We start from the raw sequence: 21,049 nt of genomic DNA, 5'->3' as shown, positions 1-21,049 counted from the left end.
CATGAGGGAAATTCAAGAAATTCAAGAAAGAGCAGAATCAGCCATCAACATATTTAAATATTTTTTTCAGGAAAGTAAAACTCTCTAAAATGTTAAGCCAGATCGGTTGATGTATATCACAAGATGTACAAAATACATCCAATTCAATGATGGTTCAACGGTTATCAGAATCATTACCAGTAACTGCTGCACATGGGAGTCCAAGGGTTCACATTCTTGCACCACATAGATATGTATTCATATATTTTATATTGCCACATTTTCCTGAATAAACAAACACACAAGTATAATATTTCTGTTTGATTTCTTTGATTACGGTTCTCTTGGGGTTATATTGTCAGAAAGTAAAAGTAGATAATATGAAGAAATACACAATTACACAACTCTCTGTTTACCATGGCAGAGAAAAACAAAAGAAATAAAAAAAATGACAATGACTGCTCTGTCTGACAGTGGCAGCATGAAAAAAAAAAAAATTATGAAGCAGTAACCCTAACCCTAAAACTGATACGTGACAATGTTTGTTACTGTGAATGGTTCATAATATTCAAAATGTTGATCTCCACAACACTTCCTGGAAACAGAACCATTGATAAAAATCTAGAATATTAAAAATGTGCTAATATTTAAAATCATTCTAGACAGAGGAAAAGTGCAGCGTCTCGTTGTGTACATAGTGGCCTGACGTGATGAACAGAGACATCATACCAATTACTAGCTACTCAAGGCGGCCTATAAAAGTTATCCTGAAGCAAGAACATCAAACTCAGAGAACAGAGGATGATTACAGTCTGAAAGGATGGCAGCAGCTTTCTGTAAAGCTCCACTGTCGAGCCTCCAGCTCCTGTAATCTTCCCTCTCTGACTGACAATGCCTTTTATTGTGTTCTTGTACTTGACACTGAGTTTGGCAAAATACGCAGTGAAGAGACAGACAGTGTTTCGTGTACAGTGTGATTGATAACAACAAGGTATCGACATAATGTGCGTTTTGTCTCTGAACTTTTCCACTAAGCGCATCAATCTGCTAATTTTAAATAAAAACGCAAACTGAATCGTTTGAAGACAAATGATGAATCGCTGGGAAGGGAAGCAATGACACGACGAAAAGAACACTGCCGTAGCATTCGAGCCCTTGAAATGTAAATTATTTATGTATTACATGGTGTTCCTGGGTGTACTTTCCCACTCATCATGTCAAGTCAAATAATGACGCCTGATGCTCAACTATTACTACAAGTGGGCATTTTCTGTTGGGTGCACTCATGGAGCCTCATAGAAATGTAATTTCCCCTACAAATTTTGCACTAATGCAGTCATCACACTGCCATGTCCACGTGTGAGGCTGGACATAGCCCAGTTTCTGGCGAGGTCCACGGTAAACCAAGCTGAGCTAAACTGATTTGCTTTGGTTAACGAACGTGCTGCCAAAATTCTTAAAGCTACTTTTCATGATCTTTAGCAAAGTCGTGCTGTTTTGCTGAGAGCTGTTTTCTTCTAGACCAACATTTAGAGGCTGAACTGAAGAGGAGGACTCAAGCAATCTCCTTTGCACTGTTAACATCGCAGGCAAAGTGTCACTACATGAACCAGTGGAAACCAAGGAATGTTAACACTACGGAGGCCCGGCAGGGTCAAATTTGCTCCGTCACGGTCTCTTAATGAATGAATCAATACATGCTATTAGCAAACAGAAACAGTGCAGCTAATTTTGGAATGATACAAAACACATCATACACTGGATGTGCTATATACTGTATGAAAAGTTATTAACAGTTGGGATAGCATCATACATTTTTTAAGACAGCAGAATAACACCTACAAAAAACTATGGACACTAACAACTAATAAGGGAAAAAAAAACACTCTGAATGCATCATTTCTACTCATATTTGTACCGTAGGTTTAACATCACGTTCAACTGAAACAAGTGTTTGGAAAAACTTAACCCTAGCCCTAACTCTAACCCTAACCCTAATTCTACCCCTAACCCTAATTCTACCCCTATCCCTAACTCTAGCCCTAGCCCTAATCCTGACTCTGGCCTTAGCCCTAACTCTAACCCTAACACCCAAAGTGTTGGAGGTGAGAAATATTGCTCATAGCCACTGAAATACAGGTTTCAACAGAATAGTCGGACACACTTACCACTTACCTGTTTTTCACTGAAAGGTTGTATAAATAGTTATGAAGTGACATTCTCGACTTTAACCTCAAGGGATTCCTGACCATGTCAAGTCACGTTGACCTAAATTGGAAACGACATGTGTAATCCCTATTGTTTCACAGTCCAACAAAGTGACTTGTGTAGCAGTGTTCACAGGCGTATTCACCTTTGTGCCACCGAGCTGATGCTCTGCTTTTTCGGCGTGATCATTTTAACCTTTGTTTTTAATCATCACTCCAACTGAATCATTTAAAATATTTTAGTGTCTCGAGCAGTCTGCTCAGCCAGGCACGAAAAACCCTCCTGATGGCTAATGTCACCTCTACAGTGCGGCACAAAGTGTGCGAGGGAATAACGGCCGAATGTGACAAGTGATCTTACCTTAAGACTCGAGTTTCGTCGCCTCTGTGCAGTCCCCACTTGACTGACTGTGTCTGGCGGCGTGCCCCAGAACTCTGCGTTCTAATGAGGAAAGAAAGCACAGAGGTGTGATACTCGGCAGACGTCCAAACACTAACGCAGGATATTCAGGGAAGAGTTTGCCTGCCTTCAAATTACTGCCTGCATGTGAGAAAAAAGGAGTGGGATGTGAGTGATGTAATGTAGCTGAGAAAGTACAAGATTTAAAAGATTAAGATTCAGATGAATAATCAAAAGAATTAGCTAACCTGCGTGCTTTTCACATGTAATTATACGTCTAACTCACATTCATCCTCCGTTTAGAAAGGAGCTGTTCGTGTCATGACAAACGTTCAGGGCGCAAAATTACACAGAACCCTTTTGACCGGACACATCTGCACCTGAGAGAGAAAATAGGAAATCCATATACATTTATCTGCGTGATTAAGACTGAATAAGTAGAGCAGACAAATAAATGGATTAGTCGAGGGTTTGTCTAATCCAGTGGAAAGAAAGGAAACAGGTATAGGAAATGTTTTCCACTAAATGGGATATCTTAATGAATTATTGGCAGATAGTCGAAATAAGAGCTACAGAGTCTGAGATACTGGAGTGAACTTTAGAAAAATAACGGGGGTTTACTTCAGAGATGCCAGCCTTGAGCTGTCTCAAAAAAAGTAAAATAAATAAACAGGAGCCACACACATACAGGGAGAGGAAAATTCTTTCTCATATGATTGACGAAATATCTGTTTGATTCGCCACACAGAGATATGTAAAATACAAGGTCTTACCTATCGTGGTGTAGTCGGTATCCTGGCAACCCGCGGACTCACTTAAAGAGATGAACACACGAGAGGCTCGACAAATTTTCGTGAACAAAACAGCGGAAGGAAGGACGAGACCGCAGAACAACAACACGTAGGAAGTTGAACTAAAGAGGCTTTCACACCGATGATTCATTGGACAGCAGCGTACAAACACCAAGTCAGTGTAGCATTACAATTGTACAAATGTTTAATCACTTGTCTTGGCATAAAGCAATGTTCAGTACAAATAGGATTCATTATTCTTTGCAGCAGGCATGATAGTCATATGAGCACAGCATACAAATGATCTCGAGAGTAAACCAGAGGAGTGCCAGTGAGGAGTGAATCGGGGAATTATTTATATTTCAAACAACAACAACAAAAAAAAGTGCATAGTCATGTAAACAGCACAGTACAAGAATGTATGACTTGTGCATCTAATGTTGTACAGTACAGAATGCAAATGGAACAAAACAATCGACATGGTGCTTGAAATAACTGTAAAAACTCTAAAAACTCCTGAGTTCGATTTTCTGCAAAGACCTGAAGATGCCAGATTTGTACATTAATTCAAAAATAATAATCAATAGAAACAATTTTTTATAGCTGGCATAATTTCGTTCGCATAGATATTAAGCCTATTTCTACATTTTGGTTGCTGTGTTTGCTCTATAGTTGACCATTTGCTAAACCCCTCCCCCAAACTGTCCATCTTTGGAACAGATCCTTCAAGCTTTACGTGTGTAAAGGTCTGGGATTTTCATTTGGTTCAATATTTGAAAGGATTAAATTTTTATGCTCTTAAGAGTATACTGAGAACGTTAGCATGCCTGGCTAGCTAGTTTAAAGCTGTCCCCTCCCAGGCTAAAAAGCACATCGTTAACATGCTACATTAGCGTGTAGGATTAGAATTAGTGAAGTGACTATGTGAACTAATATTTCCCCACTGGAGTATATGCGAGCATTAAGCGTCTTAGGATCTGAGACATTTACAGTTATTGTCTTGTAGTTTAAACCATATAAACTAAGTCAACAAAAAGGGCTATTTTGTGTTATGACAATGACATCACTAGGACTATTATTACCACTACTACACAATGTCAACTATTTAGGGAATCTAGATATTCTTTTTTTTTTTTTTGCTTTGAAACAAATCAGTTGTAAACAAAAGTCATCAAGTTTTCAACAAACACCCGGAGCTAACATGAGCGTAGCAAGCAAGCTAGCTAAAGCTGATCAAATCTGCTAGCGACAGACGTAGAATAACACATCTGCCAGACATCAAGAATTACATGTTTCAAAAGACAGTGGTTGGGCTAAATCTGCCAGTGCTGTCAATGTTAAGTCAATGTTGAAAATAAGCTAGGAAAGAAGCTACAGTAAGAAGGATGGAGTTTAGCAAACAGTCAATTTCAGTAAAATGTAAAACAACACATAGCTCTCTAGTGCAAACAAAACACGTAGCTACGCATGTTGCAATGATTACAACTGGATATTTGAAAGGCACATTGTGACAAAATGGAATCACTTTAGCGCTATTTTCTGTGGACACCAGGGCTAATACCAGCACGTCCTATGACTAAGATCAGGAAAAGAAAGTCACTGATACAATTAAAAAAGGCAACGCATTAAAAAATCTCATAAAATATAAATATGTTTCAGCTCATACATTCATTAGTAGTTCTCAGAGTATTGTTACTGATACGGCTGCACTCATTCATTCGGAAAGGCTCTGGATAGTGACCGGAAGCTTAGCATTTGTCAGTCGTGTGTGGTTTGTGTGCGGCTTTTCTTCTAAGATATTTGACAGCTAGTTGACTCTGCCTCGTCCCACTGCTCTAACCTCGGTGTCTGTCACCGAACACCATCTACAGCTAATTGGAAACACATTCAGACGCTCAAAGCCAACACATCTGGCAGAGTTGTTATTAATCACTTTTTGCTCAGTAACAACCTACGGAGTGTCTGTCAGCAAGCGTAAGTGCAAACGGTTGGTTAACATCTTTTGGTATTTGACTTGAGAAAAGATCCTTACAATGGGCACTTCCAGGGGTTTTTTGATATGTTAATAAATGACAGCCTTAGAGATTCAATATTTGTTGAGACATTAATGACCTGATCAAGCCGGCTTTAGCAACAATAAGTCAATACCAATCATTGGTATTGGAACAAAACAGAGTTCATCATCATCATCATTACAAAAGAAAAAAGATAAGTTTTGGCTTCACTGAGGTATACTATGGCCAGCAGTACATAAATAAACCTGCCCTGGTCTCGTTTCTCTTCTTTATCCTTTGTGAAAGACATCATCTCATAAACACAATGCAGAAATCAGCTGCTATCAAATCATTTCTGTCACTGATTTAGTTGATTTAGCTAATTCTTCTTGATTCTACTGCAGTGACCCCGTCCTATTCTTTCTTGTATCAGAACAATCAATTTGAGAAATCCCAGGGATTTAGGGTCTTTGTGGTGTTTAAAACCTTTATACTCCAATTCTGAAATTTTCACTGATTTAAATTACACGTTGAGATGGTTAAGCGTGGACTGCAAGGGCTAAAGAAAAAAAGCATTGTTTCCGCGGCGCATCTCATTCAGACTTGTTTAAAGAAAAACTGCTGGGCCACTGAAAGTGCAACGTGTTATTCTTTTCCTCGAGGTATTACACCTTTTCTGCTACTTGAAAAGTCTTCATGGACTCCACTGGCAGTTCATCCGACGTGTCCACTGGGTTGTCGTAGGCCCCGGCGTCCTCCTCTCCTTGTTGGTGCCTTGCAAAATTCACAAAGACCTGGAAAATGAATGAGGAGAAGAAGATACTTGAAGGCAAAGGCGAGATTAAAAACCTTCTAACACACAGAGAGACACACACACACAGCGCTGAAGGGCCCGTGGACATCTCCCTGCTCATTTTTCTTTGCCCTCCTCCTCCAGCCTCTGCCTTAAAACGAACTGAAATAACAGTGCAGGCGACGGGGTGCATGTGAATATGTTGCCAGACAAGGGCTATGAGGCATCAAGTAAGAGTCTCGACTCACACAGTGAATGTCAGTTTGACATCTTTGACCAGCTGGGAAAGAGAATAAAACAATCATTCTTCTCTCTGTGATGCCCATTTAATGTCAGACAAAATCAATCCTATGGCATTCATAAAAAGCAGTGTGTATTTCATTGTGCAGTAAACATCACTGCGGGCTTTTCATTCTCTTAGCATTAGTGGTACACACACACAACTTTTACCCTACAGGAAAAGAGGTACATATAAACTGATAAGAGCATTGCTTTTTCATTAAATGATTTTCATTGCCAATGTGAGTATAAAGGGGGCATGTGAATTACTAGGCTGCATTTAAAATCCCCGTAGAAAATATATGAATAAGAAGTCATCCAGACCAATTCAATCCCACACCACTCACAGCCCCACATTAACTAAAATCTTCTCAAACAAATAAACAGCAAATGAACACATTCAACAAGGCGTAAACGCACACAAAGAGACATCAATATTCTATCAGCCTTAAAAACAATCCTGTTTTGTTTTGGTGAAGCTCAGATGATGAAGACGAAGTAGCACAAAATCTATCAAGTGAGGCTTTGAAGCTTCTGCTTTTAATTAACCGAAGAACGGAATCTCAAACCTTATCACTTAATGTTAATGAGGTTTTTATTAGCATTAGTAAAGTCCATTACTGAGCAAAGGGGATATATATTTATATATCCACCTATTTCCTGAATTGTGAATGTTACCAGTGATTCACAGCGGAAGCTGGTTTTTGCTGCGTTTCCATGGTTTCAGGAGATGTCAACATTGTGGTAAACGCCAGCTTTTAGCTACGGATAGCACAGAAATGGCCAGAATCATGGGTGGATTGATAATAGGGATATTTTTTAAAAGTTGTGGGCATAGTTCTGTGACACTGCCTCATTCGTCATGGTAAGATGGCTTGAAGCTACGGCCGGACATCAGCTACATTGACATTGTAGAGAACAATATTGGACCAGAAGTAGAAATTACAAAAAAAAATGCCATTTATGACATTAATGTCCATCCATTTGGGTCATTTCTACATTTAAGCTTGTCTGAGTCAGTACCGTGAATCATTTTAGGGTGAATTCTCTGGATTGATGTGCAGTTCTGTGGGATGTTTGTCAACCAAGCGATTTGGAGCAAACGCACACTCTCTTCTGAGGATGTTTTAGTTTTAAAGCCGCGAGCCACGCTAGCTTTTGGTCGGCATTGCTGGTGGTTACCGGTGCCAAAAACAAGCGGTTTCCGATAAACTTTTCAGGTTCTGTGAATTGTTGTGGCACGGCACAAGTTGGACCTGAGCTAATAATTTTTTTAATAAAAAAAATAAATGACACGGCGTTCAACTAGCTTTTTTCCCCAGGCTAGTTTTGATCAGCTGTGTGAGCATTAGCGGGACACTGGAGACATGAAACCAGAAACCAGAAACCAGAAGTCAACTCCCATAGGCTCTGAAGAAACATGTGGATATTTACAGTGTAAATACTCTGCCATGATGGAAAGTATCTAATGAAAATGTGGACAGAAGGCAGCTAATTAAAGGATAAGTTTGAAAAGTTTGACATCTGAACAATACATTGGTGTCTTTTCCACCCAAACAGAAGTTCAAGTTTAGTTATTTGTATTTCCAGAGGGTGATTTCTTGTAAACTTTAGGATTAGGGTCAGTTTAAAGAAACTATGGTCCCAAATATTTTAACACAAAATAAGATTATATTAATTCAAGCATGTTCAGCACATTGAGTGCACAGATCTAAGTGTTGTTGGTCTCAGATTAAGGTTGTAATCACTTCAAAGTCCTATGACATTATTGTAGATATTAATTTCTCAGTTTTTCTCTACCAAAATTACTCTGTTTACGTCATTTCCTTTGTTTCCCAAGACTAAAGCAAAGGTTTTTAATCAAACCATTAAATCCGCGTCCAGAGCTGGACGCCGTTCGGTGTAAACACGCGGAGCTGACGGCTAGCTGGGAGAGGAAACAGCAACACAACACACTACCTTATAACCAAAGAGCAAGCTATGCCTGCAGAACGCCCGAGGCTGGAGCATACCGCTGTGTGCGTGTGTGATGTCAGCAATGTGCACCAAGGTCAAAGTTGTCAAGGCATCTTATCAAGAGAGGATGAGTCAGAGGATAAGAGTGACAGGAGCAACAAATACGTCCTCCGCCCATCTTCCTCAGCCTCTGACCCTGCCACTGGATGAAGCTGGCTCGATGTGCTGAGGCATGCACGCCATTTCATATTCATAGTCCAGCCTGTGCAGCGTTGTACACTGTTTGTATTTAACTTCTTGTAACACTGCAAGCATGACAATAAAAAAAAGAGCTTTAATGGCGAGAGAGCCATGGTAAATACGTCCCGCGCTTTGTTGTGCGATTGTATCTCTTCCTGCGTTTTGCCAGCCATCCATTCATGACCCCGAGCGTCATGCACCGGCGCTGCTGAGTGGCATTTTCTTAATAACAGATGGACACAGACGTTAATTACATTACAGAGGGTGCGTTTGGGTGTTTATTTGGCGCCCGTCGAGGCAGAACACAGGACGGGAAGGAGGTATATCACCCAATTAACCTCTGCGATGTATCAAAGGAGCCCTTGCAGAATGTAAAACGGCTTTTTACCGACAGTGCATCCACTCGTTCACGCACAAGACTTAAATCTGAAGATCTTAAATCACAGTTTTATAACCACTCTTAATAAATATTAAAGAATGCTGGGGAATAATGCGCATCAGTATGTGTGGGTTATTAGCTATGATCAAAGTTTTACAAGGTACAATTCAAACCTGCAAGATTTGGCTGCACCCAAAAATGTAATGACACATTGTGGCGTCAGAGGCTGTAAGAGCTGCGATCGTGCAGAAAAACGTCCACTTCTCTTGAGTGGACAGACAATTCACCCTCCTTCTGCCTCCTAAACGCCATCTACTTCCCTCTTTTTGTTCAGCATTTATTAACTGCAAGTCCAATATGAACGACTCCAGTCGCTGTTTGAAGCGCACAGAGAAACTTTAACAGATGACTAGCATGGTCGCTAGAGAACACCAATCCACCAGCCTATGCTACCTGCAGAGAACAAATGAAGCTTTACGCATACTGTCACTTTATTATGTTGGGAAATCCAGCAGGAAATGGACTTGATCTACATGCAAGATTCTCAATAGTGGGTCAAAACAGTAAGGGTTCATCAGTTGTTGGTGACAGTCTAGAATCTAGTCTGATGATATTGTCCTGAAGGATATCAAAACTTCAAATGTTTCAAAATGGTACCTGTAAGTAATTAAAAAAAAAAAAAAAGTATTTTGTTGATTGAATTTTCAGTGTTTTAAGAGTCATTTCAGTAAGAAATACTGTGGGACTTGGAAGAGATATTTTGTTGTAATTTTTTTTTTAAACTTTTGTTAATTTTCTATTGTAATTAAAGCACGTTTTCTACATATCCCATGTTATTTTTTCTCTTATGAGGTGAATAACCAAAACACTCCATCCATCTGCTCCTGGTCCGGCCCTTCTGTCAAATAGTAGAACCCTCTGTGGCCCACAAGTCAAAAAGTTTGCCCACCCCTGGTCTAGATCATAATTCTCACACAACTCAACAAAGACTTTACAACCCGCCTCTAGACGACCCCGACACTTTAGAGAGTCACATTTTCCTTTCAAATCTGCTCTGGGCTGCCTGCGCCATCAGAATTAACCCCTGAGCTGCAGGCTGTGCGGATCAATATTAATTGCGGTGCCAGTTGGGTGTTCTACTATAGGTCAAGGCTCGTGTCTATAAATCACCGGCTGAAAGGTGACTGTCTGGGTCTACGCAGGTTCTCCCGCACTCCCCTCTCTGCGTTTTAATGCTGCTGACCTCCCGGTCCAAGTATGATTTATTTACTGCCTCTGATCTGGTAAATATTGACCAGTGGAGAATGTGGGGCAAGATGACACGAAAGTTAAAGCTGAAATTATACAAGGTTGAAAGTTACGGTGAGACTGAACACCAGTGATCCGTGAAGTTCAAAGAGATTTCTGTTAAAAAAGTTAAATTGTTCCCATGAGGGTTTATTCAACTTAAATATTTCTGGTTATCCAACTTATAGTATTCTATATATACCATAGTTTACTTGTTTACTTGTGGTGCACAAACAACTCACATCATAACTTTCTCTTTCCGTTTTTTATTGTTTTATTTTTTATTATTATCGTTTTTTTTTTTTTTTTTTTTTTGTTAAATCGAACAAGAGGCTCTTTATCCCCCCGTGCTAGAGTCGAGTTATGACCTTTTCGGGGACCTCGGAGGTCATCCTCACCTCCCACCTGGTCATCTGCTGCTGAGCTAATGATGGGTTTGCGAGAGCAGACACACTCGTACTCGCCACCGAGTGCCTGATTGCATCAGATCCCTGGGGCTGCTTGGACAACACAATGTGAAGCCAGCGCACAACACGCAGTTCTCAGCTTATCTCACCATTCAGGGGGGCTAGCTAGTGTATTTGGGATAAAATATAACAAAACAGAAACAACACAACAGGTATTGCGGGAGCTTTGTATTTTTCAGCGTAGATATGTGATCGATAGCTGAGCTGGCGGGTGAACTGTCTTGGCAGTACAAACTCAGCATGGTCCTCATTGGTCAGCCTGACAGCCTAAACGGCAGACAGCAATGTGCAGACAATGATAGATCTTTAAATCTCAGCCTGTACTGAGCAGACTTGCATTAAATGAGAAAACTGTTGAATGCATTGACTGATGGCCTAATGATCCATTAAACTGGGCTGCCACTCCACACAGTCACAGTACGGTGGTAGAATTAGACAAAAGAAACAACATTCCTGCAGGTGATGAATGGATAAACGAATAAATAAATTCATGTGTCTTCAGGGTCATATGAGTTGAGCTAAACAAAACTGATAAACAGTCAAGGAGGAGTAATTGTGTCTCAAAAATGTACAATATAGTACCCTGACTGTATGAGTATATGGTGTGCTATCATCCTTTCACATATTTCACAGTTGACAGGTGACTATCATGAACGTAGAGTATTTCTTCAAATCAAAACGTAGTCATAGACGAGGTGAGGAAAAAAAACACATACAGGCTGAATTAAATAAGGGATAAATTTGTGTTGCCTGAAATATCAGTTAAGCATGATGTCAGTTACGACTGCTTCAGTTTAATAATTCAAAGATTAACACTGTATTATTCTGGATAACTACACTAGTATAGGCCTCTGCTTTGTCATCCTTTAATCTCATGCGGCTGTTTGTATTCCTGCAACGGTTTCACAATAAATGTAGTGTTAAGCGATGATGCTTTGCATCCACTGAAACGCTAGAACAAGGATCTGAACTTGTCTACACGTGTCAAACACACAAGTCAGGGTCTAATGCGGCCTAGGGCTTGAATTTGCAAAGTGCAAAAACGATATAGAGTAATATAGAATAATACAGACTGCGATTCAATGGAAATAACTGCAATTTGTCCACTGTTTTAGAAAAGACAACATTGAGACCCAGGACTAAACAGCAGACAGCATTTCTCTTAAGAACTTTCATTTTTGTAAGGATAATTATTTAAATGTAAAGTATTACAAATTGTGATCATTATATTTGCTTTATATTGTAACCTGATGCAAGTGAAGTTCTTTTACCTTAAAGCAAATAAAGACCCTGGTCTGGTCATTATCGGAGATAACGGGCAGACTCAACAGCTCAGCTTAGTTCGGCCATAATCTTTTTAAACAATGCTCTTGTATAACTCAAACAGCTTTCCCTAGGTTTGGTAATAAACGCTTTATACTTCTGCGTTGAGTTGACACAAGACTACGGCGACGCGCACCTCCCCAGAAATGTAACTACACGCCATGGCAACGCAGAGCGCAAGAGCTGTGATTGGTCCGCTGGGTAGTACATTGTTTCCGCTCTTGAGTTTTCAGCTGCTTCACCATCTACGCAATTTTCAAATTGATTGTTTTGAATCAATGAGGAATCGTTAAGGTTAACTGAGGAGGTTTGGTGATACAGACTTTCGGCGAAAGTTTCAGTCGCTGTTATTGAAAGTTAAACAGGAAGTAGAAACAAAAATGAACCCAACTGGCAAAAAAAGACACGGCGCCAACCAGTGTTTGGGAGCCATTATTACAGAGCGATCCAAACTGTAGACAACAGTGTAAGTGTAAATGGCTGACACCGCTGTTGGCTACGTATGAGCCTTAAGACCCAATATGGTTTAGGTTGGAACATATATCCCGTTTTTATGGCCTCACCTGATCCAGCGTAGTTTGGGACACGGAGTAGTCCTCCACGCCCAGCATCTGCTGATGACTGGTGAACTGTCTGAAGATGTTGGCCAAAGCTCCCTGCGTGTACGGGAGTTGATATTGCAGAGTGTTGTGATGCTTCTCCTTGAGAACGCTGCCTGGAAAGGTCTCCTGGACAAAGTCCTCAACTCGCTTCAGTTCAGGAGGAGAACCACCAACCCTCACAATCACAGTGTAGCCATCACCAAACCTAAAAGAGAGAGAAGCAATTGATGACAAGAAAAAAAGAACTGGAAACAAGCCCACCGCACTGTCAAACTGCTCACGACTGGTGATGGAAATAATGAACTCCTTTTTTCTCCTGTGGTCATATCATGGTGTGATGCATAATGGGGGTGGTGTACCGGAAAAAAAACAAGGAGTGCAAGAAACAGTGGAAATATCAAGAAATATATTCAAAATGTAATTGCTCTCATATTTCCCCAGTCATTTCAAGCTTCCTGGATGTGGTGAGCTGGAGGAGCAGGTGAGTCACACACAGCTGAGAGCAGAGGCAGCTCCACGTCAACAACACAACTATAAATTGCCAGTTTATGAATCAACTCTTGTAGTCCGAATGAAAGCAGGGATCAACACAATCATCTGCATCAAATGTAAAAAGAAAGCATCAATTATGGTGAAGCTAGAAAACAGCCCCAAAAAGACGAGACAGAAATTGCTTTTAGACAAGAGTGCATATTATTTTAAAAGCCTCCACTGGGCTGAAAAGGCTCACACAGGACAATGAAATATCAAAAACCTCATGCTGCCAGAGAGCAACAACACATGGATGGTTTAGGTTTAAAGGTGAGTTATTTGCAATATCAAAGGGAATTCCCAGCACAGGTTCTCTTAGTATTTTCAGCATGTTTTAGCTAGCTGGTTTATCTTTACTACTACTTTTTTGGTTCAGTCTCACTGCTCTCAGAAGCATTTTCAGCAAATAAACTACGATAAACTTAATGAACTCTAGGTATCACTGTACTCCAGCTGCAAATGACAGGCAAAAGGGATTAGCCACTAGCTGGAGAACACACTCGAGCATTAAACTGCTAAAAAGACAGACATTTGTTTTCGAAAGTGGTGGAGACCAAAATGGAGGCAAATGGTGACGAATGCTAACAATAACTGACCAGTTGTTAATGTTCTAGCCCATTTTGTTTCTTTGAAATGGCAATACATACACAGGCAAACAACTAAATAAAGAAATATGTGAGGTAATGCAGAGTAAGTAGCGTACAGTAAAGTGCGGGCTCCATTGATCAGTAACCACTTTGGAAAACATGTCAAAATGCACCGCTGGTCCAGCTTTACAACGTGAACAATATCCTCAACACAAAGCATTGTCACTAGCTCGGAAGCTAATTAGCATTCTGCCTGTTCTTGAATATGTGCTATGTCTGGTGAGCACCAAATAAAACTCTGAGCCTTGTTATTCTGTCATTAGCACTCTTATGACCCATTGTTTTCTGCCTAATTAATTCCCTAATGTTGGATTTACTTGTGGAAAGGTCCATTGTGGCTAGCGCTGAGCAACGTGCAACGTGAGTCAGAGGCTCCCTTAGTGGCAATTAGAGACATGGTGAGTAAACTGCAGGCCTACGTTATCCCAAAGGGAGCGAGGGAGGAAGTGACAACGGAAGTCCCCATGGGTAGCAGAGTCCCTTTCGTTAAAACATGTCTGTTTCAAGCTGAAGTCACAGTGCAGGCAAACTGTAATGTTACAGATAGTGAAATACATTTTTTTACATTAAGAATGCATGAGTGTTGGGCACAATGGATGGCAGGTCTGAACTCTGTTTGACTGGAATTTTCTTACATCGTGATTGGACAAGTTCTGAAGTCTGATGTAAATCTGCTACAGTACAGTACAATCAGCTAAAACAGTCCCTATAGCATCTTCCCTCTGCCACAGTATCTTCAACTGAAATGAGGAAATAAGGAAGCCTGGCCTAAGCCACAGCAACAGGAATAAAAAGATAAAAGACACACAAATACAGGAAAAGCACAAACAGAATGTAGACAGTGTGGAGCAAGGACAAGGTTAATGCACATATTGTGATGCTATAGACCAGGTAGGATACTGTCCATCCGCAACATCAGCCTCCATCCAACAGGGAGGATCTGAGAGCTGCGCCTGCACTGTGATCTCCTCGGGGGATGTACACCGCGGGGGATCAAAAGCATCCCCATGAAACTCTAAAACATATTATGTAGCACACATCATGTGGATACTGCTATGGGTGGCCCACAAGTATCAGCATGTTAGAGCATGGACAACCCTTCAACCGTTTCAATCACACAGGATTCCACCCTGCTCCAGCCTGCTACGAAATACAGTTTTGTTGCTGCATTTTCATTTGACTATGTTTAATGTAAAATGTTTTTTTTAAAAAAGGAGCGTTTCATACTATTTATTAGCACATTTACAGGGGTCAGGTCAACAGGCTGTAACTGTGAATCTATCTCAAACATCCTTTGGATGTTTTGATCCCAAATTGGCTCTTTGTAAAGGTACAAAGGAATCCTGAGCTGTGACGGGAGTCCTCTGGATGCAGAACGGTTAAATTATTTATAGCCTCTACTGCGAAACAAAGAATGAATACAAACAGTGTGGGATCATTGCGCTGTGCTTCTTTAGAGGTTCCTATTGTGGACTGTGATAAAGCCAGACATGACACACAACATAATAACACTGGTATTGCAGGATTAGTGTTATCAATAAAACCGCTGTAGACATTTAAAGGCACATTCACTCAGCAGTGACTGTTGGTGAATAGGACAAAAGTCCTAAATTGCGTTTTTGAAAATGTTTTTGTTTTCTTGTGTGTTGTAACAGTTGGTTACTAGGCTCTGGTTGCCTAAATGATACAAGCTGAACATTAACATGCTGCTTGTGTAGGGATAGAGTTTTTTTTGGCCTCGCAACTCTATACTTGAAAAGAAAAAAGTCCGTATACACCATGAGCTCTGTTTGGGTTCATCCAACGCTCCAAGCCGGCTGTCAACATGGACAATTTGGTGGTAGGAACCAAAATTGTGGATAAAGTTACCATTCAAAAAATGTTGTGGGGAACTCTGTGTTTCCTCATATGTCAGTCAACTGCAACAGTTTCTCCCGTTGGACACGGCCCGAGTAACTTTTTCTCAAGGTTGAGATTAGTTCAACTGGTAACTTCCAACACTGCATTGTCAAAGTTTTCTTACCTGTCATTGCTACAATTTGACAAATATTATTAGCATTCATTGTTCTCTTGACATCTTGCTAGACTGTACATAAAATTGTGGATCTTAAAAAGTGAAGCCAAAGCAAGTAGAGCTCCCCCTGGTGTCTGGCTTTAGTATAGGTCGTAAGCTCCACCTCCTCCATGTTAGTGGACGGGACTTGGGACAAACTAAAACACTAAAGTAACAAGTCAAATTAAAAACCATCAAGGATGGTTTCTGCCATTTTAGTTAGTTAGTAGAAACAGGATGTGACATCATTATGACTACCAGTTGCCATGCCAACCTATCTGTGAAACGGTCCCATAGGACCAAGAAAAAATAAATAAATAAGTGTACTGTATAACCTAACATTACTGTGTAACCGGCAGAGGTAGAGGAGAACGCAGTATTAATCAAATGAATGAGGAAGTGTGGGCAGGTCATCGATATCGCAGCTCCTCGCTGCTCCACAATCAGACAGTACTGCCCAGACTCTGAATGCAGACTCACTGGGTTGGGGCGCCTGTATCCCAGTAAATCTAGCTTCAGTTTTACCAATGGAAGGAAGTGGAGATGTGTGGTTGATATTTTATACCGGCTACGGTCAATTTCTGTGCGCCAAGCTACGATGCAATGAAACATGGCAAATGAGATCTGTGTAAAGCTGCATGAAGCGTTAAGATACAATACACACATAAAATCATTTTATATTTCCTACAGCCAGAACACATCTTCCGCCATATAAAGCCACATAATATTTGATGATTTTTATAAGATGCTACAGACTGCACAGATTGTAATCAGACCCCACTCCTGTCAACATCCCAGCTGTCCACACACATCAAGCTTAATTCATCATCCAATCATGCCTATGACCATAATCTCTGTGTTTATTATAGCTGGCAGCTCAGGAAATATCCTTTGTCCAAGGACTGTCAAGCTCAGCTGAGATGCACAAACATTTTCACAAAAAATTCCAATAAGGCGAGGAAGCACTGCGGTGAACGGGTTTGGCAAGTTTGAGGTAATGAATTGCTGCTTGTCAGTGACAGGAAAAGGGCTTATCAATTAGCTTCCCCTCATTCCAACTCCCTGCCTGCCTTACTTTTATTTCCTTTCTTTCCGCAGCAACGCGCGAGCTTCAGACAGCGCTTTGGGAAAAATATCTTTCCTTCATATTCCTCCTTTTTACTCTGCTTCTGTATTCACAAGAAAACAACTTCTTTCATCTCTGATACACTGTTCTTCTTAGCTCCCCTCAAATAAACCGAGCAGGAGAAGGTTAGCTTGGGTATCAGCAAATGGAGTGTGAACTGTTGGGCACGATCCTAACAACAGGACCACATGTTTGAACAATTAATTTAAATAGCAAGATCTTGGCAACTTGGGCCAGGATGCAGAGAGAATACAGCGAGTGTATTATATTCGCAGCCATGACTGCAGCACATTGTCGCCACTAATCCTTTCAGAATATTTCACATTACAGATGTGATACAGCGGCTCGGCACAGCGAGGCCGAGCCTCTGTGGTGTCTGAGGCGCGCTCCTCTCTTCTTCATTTTCATTATTTAGCCTCAAACCTCTCCTCGGTACTGGTCCAGTGGAAAGTCGTTCTTCCATGTAATTTAAAACAAACAACCAGCCAGACACAGATAAGGGCATGACAGGCAGAAAATAATTCGGCTGCCTTCCTTTATCTGAGGGAGCCTGGAAAGGTCACCCTCACCACTGCCAAACCTTGTGTTTGTGTCCACAGAAGGGGGGGGGGCGCGGGGCAAGAGGTCACAGTGTGGTTTGGGGGGTCTGATCAAGGAGGAAGTCATCAAAAAGAATAAAAAAAAAAGCCTTAGGTTCCTGGAAGAGGATCTAAAAGAGCCCAAGGCAGAGTTCTCAGGGCAATGTGAGGACTGCCTGGTGGATGGATGAGAAGTCGTCTCCCTCCATTTACTTTTGCAAAATGGTAAAGATGCACATATGAATTCCCGAATCAGTGCTGAATATCTGTGCCCAATTCTCTCAAGACGGATCCGCCGAAAACACGAGGCTTTTGGCTACGACGCTAACAAAACAAAACCCAACAGTGTTGACTGCTTTCTCGTAAAATACAGCCATTTTTTTTTCCACCCCAAAATGTGAATTTTTACAAGTAGATTTGCTTACTAACATTATTTTCCCCTGCCTTTCGCTTGCATATTGCTGCACACTTGGCGAATCATGCCAGCAGCTAATAAATCAGCGTACTAGTGTGAAACCGCTGGTAGAAGTGTGCGTGAAGCCACCCGTGGTGTTATGTGCAAATATGTATTCTTGTTTGTGCGCTAATGGAGCACATGATGGATGCGCTGCCGTACGCTCATATCTAAAATAAGACCTGAAAACCGGCTCATGTGGGTTGTGTGCTTCCAAAACTAAGAACGTTTGGCAAAAGGAATACATAAAAGGAGCTATAAGTTATTTTTTTACATGTGGTCAGCCAAGAATTGCACCTTTAAGTTTATAATTGACAACTGACTGTATGCACTTTTAGTAAGGACAGATCGAACTTCTAGTTCTACTTTAGTTTTTTTTATTTAATCCATCCCAGTGATGCCTTTTATTGATAAGTGCCTGTCGGTAGATATGTTAGGGGATATTTACAGTGTGTTGGCATGCACCACTCAGTTTTAAAAGTAATCTCATAGGAAGGCCATCATTTGGGCTGTAAAATGTATTACTACAGGGCTGTCAACTATGCCAGGTTCAACATGGACCTAATAAAATACAGAGAAATACATAATAATTTCAGCAGACCTTGAACGATCTAATGCAGATGCTTCGTTTGCTTGAAAGCACAGAAATAAGCAACGAGAAATAAGTCAAATTTATGTTCCCAGTATCAAGGCTGAAGATGTTGTATATTTTGAACGCGGACGCCTCTCAGATGTGTACGGTACGTATACGGTGCACCATCTGCGTCTGTCAGTGCTCTAGCAGCCTTAATTACACCTACGTTGTTGATGCATTGTAAAGCCCGTAAAGAGAATTATTTTGTCATCCATCTCCGCACTTAAAAGCCGTAAACTATTTAGTTAATGGCACACCTGCAGAGCTGACGCGGAGCGAGTGGGAAGGAGTTTATTGGACTCCTCCGCGTCAACTTCAGGGGGATTGATCCAAACTTTTAGACTGCGCTCTTGTAAAAAAACTCTCCAGTGCCACCAAAGCATTACCTTAATGCATTAAAGGCACTTTACACCCCACTTTTATATCATGACGTGCTTTAAGCAAGGAGAAAATAAGACTCCGGGCCTGGGTGTACTTATTGCAGGTACTCTGCGAAGTGGGGATGTGAATGATATCAATCAGTGGAAAATCCTGCGACGGCTAGTGGGTGTCCTTCCTAACTGACAAGATTATAGGGGAGCTTTGAAGCTGCTTTTATTGGTTCCTCCACTTCATTTGGGTTTACTTAACACCTGGGAGCTTTCATACCAGCACACTGGTATACTAAAGCCCTATTTACAGCCTTCTTGTGCAATTTTTTTTTTTTTTACTTATTTATTTCTCCCCATCTCCATCCGCCTTTCATAAATTCCTAGACGCGTGATTGATTCGAGGGGTTCAATCCCAGTAAAAAAGATGTTTTTATCAGTCGTGGCGGACTGGAATGAACAGAGACCTTAAAATGGCCGCCCCACTGCTCAGAATCTGCCTCCCAAACCAAATCTTCCTCTACAACGGGCTGTTTTGGCCCTTTGGGGCTCGATTGACGCACAGAGGCGGGGTCATTACGGCGGGAGAAGTGCGTCTCCGTGATAACGACGCGGTCAGTGCAGGACTAAAGGGGGCAGCACTAACAAGGGCTTGGATGGCTGGGCTGGAGGCCCCCGCCACCTGAGAGCAGGGAGAGGGGAGGGAGGAATAAATAAGCCTAATATGGTGAGAGGTTTGTGAGGAAAGAGGAGGTGATGGGGGGGAGCGAGGGCTGCGTGAGTGGGAGGTTGAGCATGTATTACATATGAGCAATAGGGGGTCAAAATGTGAGAGCTGCCCCCCGCTGTGACTCCGCACTCCTTTCAGGGGCTTGTGATGAAAAAGGAATGGAGAATTTGTGGGGGGGGTGTAGCAGCATCTCCAGCTTTGCAGGTCAGCCACTCACACCATGCGACAACGGCATGCATCACCTTTCTCCATTGCAATGCCCCCCCCCCCCCCCCTCCCCCCCCTTTCTTTCAACCCCCGCTGCCTGATGGAAGTCCTTCCATCTGTGAAGTGGCACGACAGCTTGTGCATTTGTGGAAATCAGTCCCTTTATTCTCGCATTATGGACAGACAAAATGCGGGATGTTTCAGGGGCCGGGGAGCTTCGGTGTGGGGAGGGGGGAAGGGGGTTGGGAGGGGGGGGGTAGGATTGCACAAACATGCGGCAGGATAGTGACGAGAAAAGAAAACAGAGCAGACATTCCTTAATTGCCTTTTCAGTCATTAACGGGGTCCCACACCTCATGAAACATTAATTACACCGAGCGCCGAGGAGATAGGGACGCTTAATTAGAAATTATTCACTGCATGGCGAGAACCCGAGCGATAGCATTTCAGTGGCATGTAAATCGTCCGTGTGAGATCTAAAATAAGCGCGGCAAAAATCGGTGTCGACATCAAGCTTATCTGGCTTCCTCTCGCCCGCTTGTCTTGTGAAGAGCGATTCCCTTTTACCTGATAGCGCGCGGAGTGAAGTAGGACATATGTTAACCCTCTGCTCGCCTCCCTTGTTTGCTGCTTCACCCCCCCCCCCCACCACTACCTACGCTATACCTTCTGTCTGGTTCATAAATTATTTACACCACCCTGTAATGCCCCCACCGACAGGATGTAATGGACACCGAGGATCTGCCAATTACCCTAACATCTGGGAGGGACTGATTAGTACATCCCTCTCCCGTTTTAGTCCTTCCCCTCTCAACTCTCTGTCTTTTTTTAGCGTCATCTACAATCCACTTTTTTTTTCTCTCTTGACACCGATCTAAAAGTCGAGCCATTGATATGACATTAACACTCTTGATGGGAAATACCCTTGACACTGTTGCCCCATCCTTGCCGTTCCAGGCATTTCACCTAATCCCCTGCACAACTTGAAAAATGGTCTGCTCCACCCCTCATCCCAGGTGTATTG

The 21,049-nt window shown here is 41.7% G+C and overlaps 1 protein-coding gene across 2 annotated transcripts in view; it reads right to left on the bottom strand.

The window, feature by feature from the left end:
- Positions 1-3,559: 3,559 nt before the first annotated feature.
- Positions 3,560-21,049, bottom strand: part of LOC125012690 (phospholipid-transporting ATPase ABCA1-like) — a 172,047-nt gene continuing 154,557 nt past the window's right edge. For both annotated transcript variants that reach the window (XM_047592784.1, XM_047592790.1), the window contains exons 49-50: positions 12,659-12,902; positions 3,560-6,165 (exon numbers count right to left, since the gene is read on the bottom strand). In XM_047592784.1, coding sequence (XP_047448740.1) covers positions 6,037-6,165; positions 12,659-12,902 — 373 coding nt within the window. In that variant the 3' untranslated portion in view covers positions 3,560-6,036. The remainder of the gene's footprint in view (positions 6,166-12,658; positions 12,903-21,049) is intronic.

Source organism: Mugil cephalus, chromosome 1, assembly GCF_022458985.1.
Source record: "Mugil cephalus isolate CIBA_MC_2020 chromosome 1, CIBA_Mcephalus_1.1, whole genome shotgun sequence".
Lineage (NCBI taxonomy): Eukaryota > Metazoa > Chordata > Actinopteri > Mugiliformes > Mugilidae > Mugil > Mugil cephalus.
This window is presented reverse-complemented; position numbering and strand designations above follow the sequence as displayed.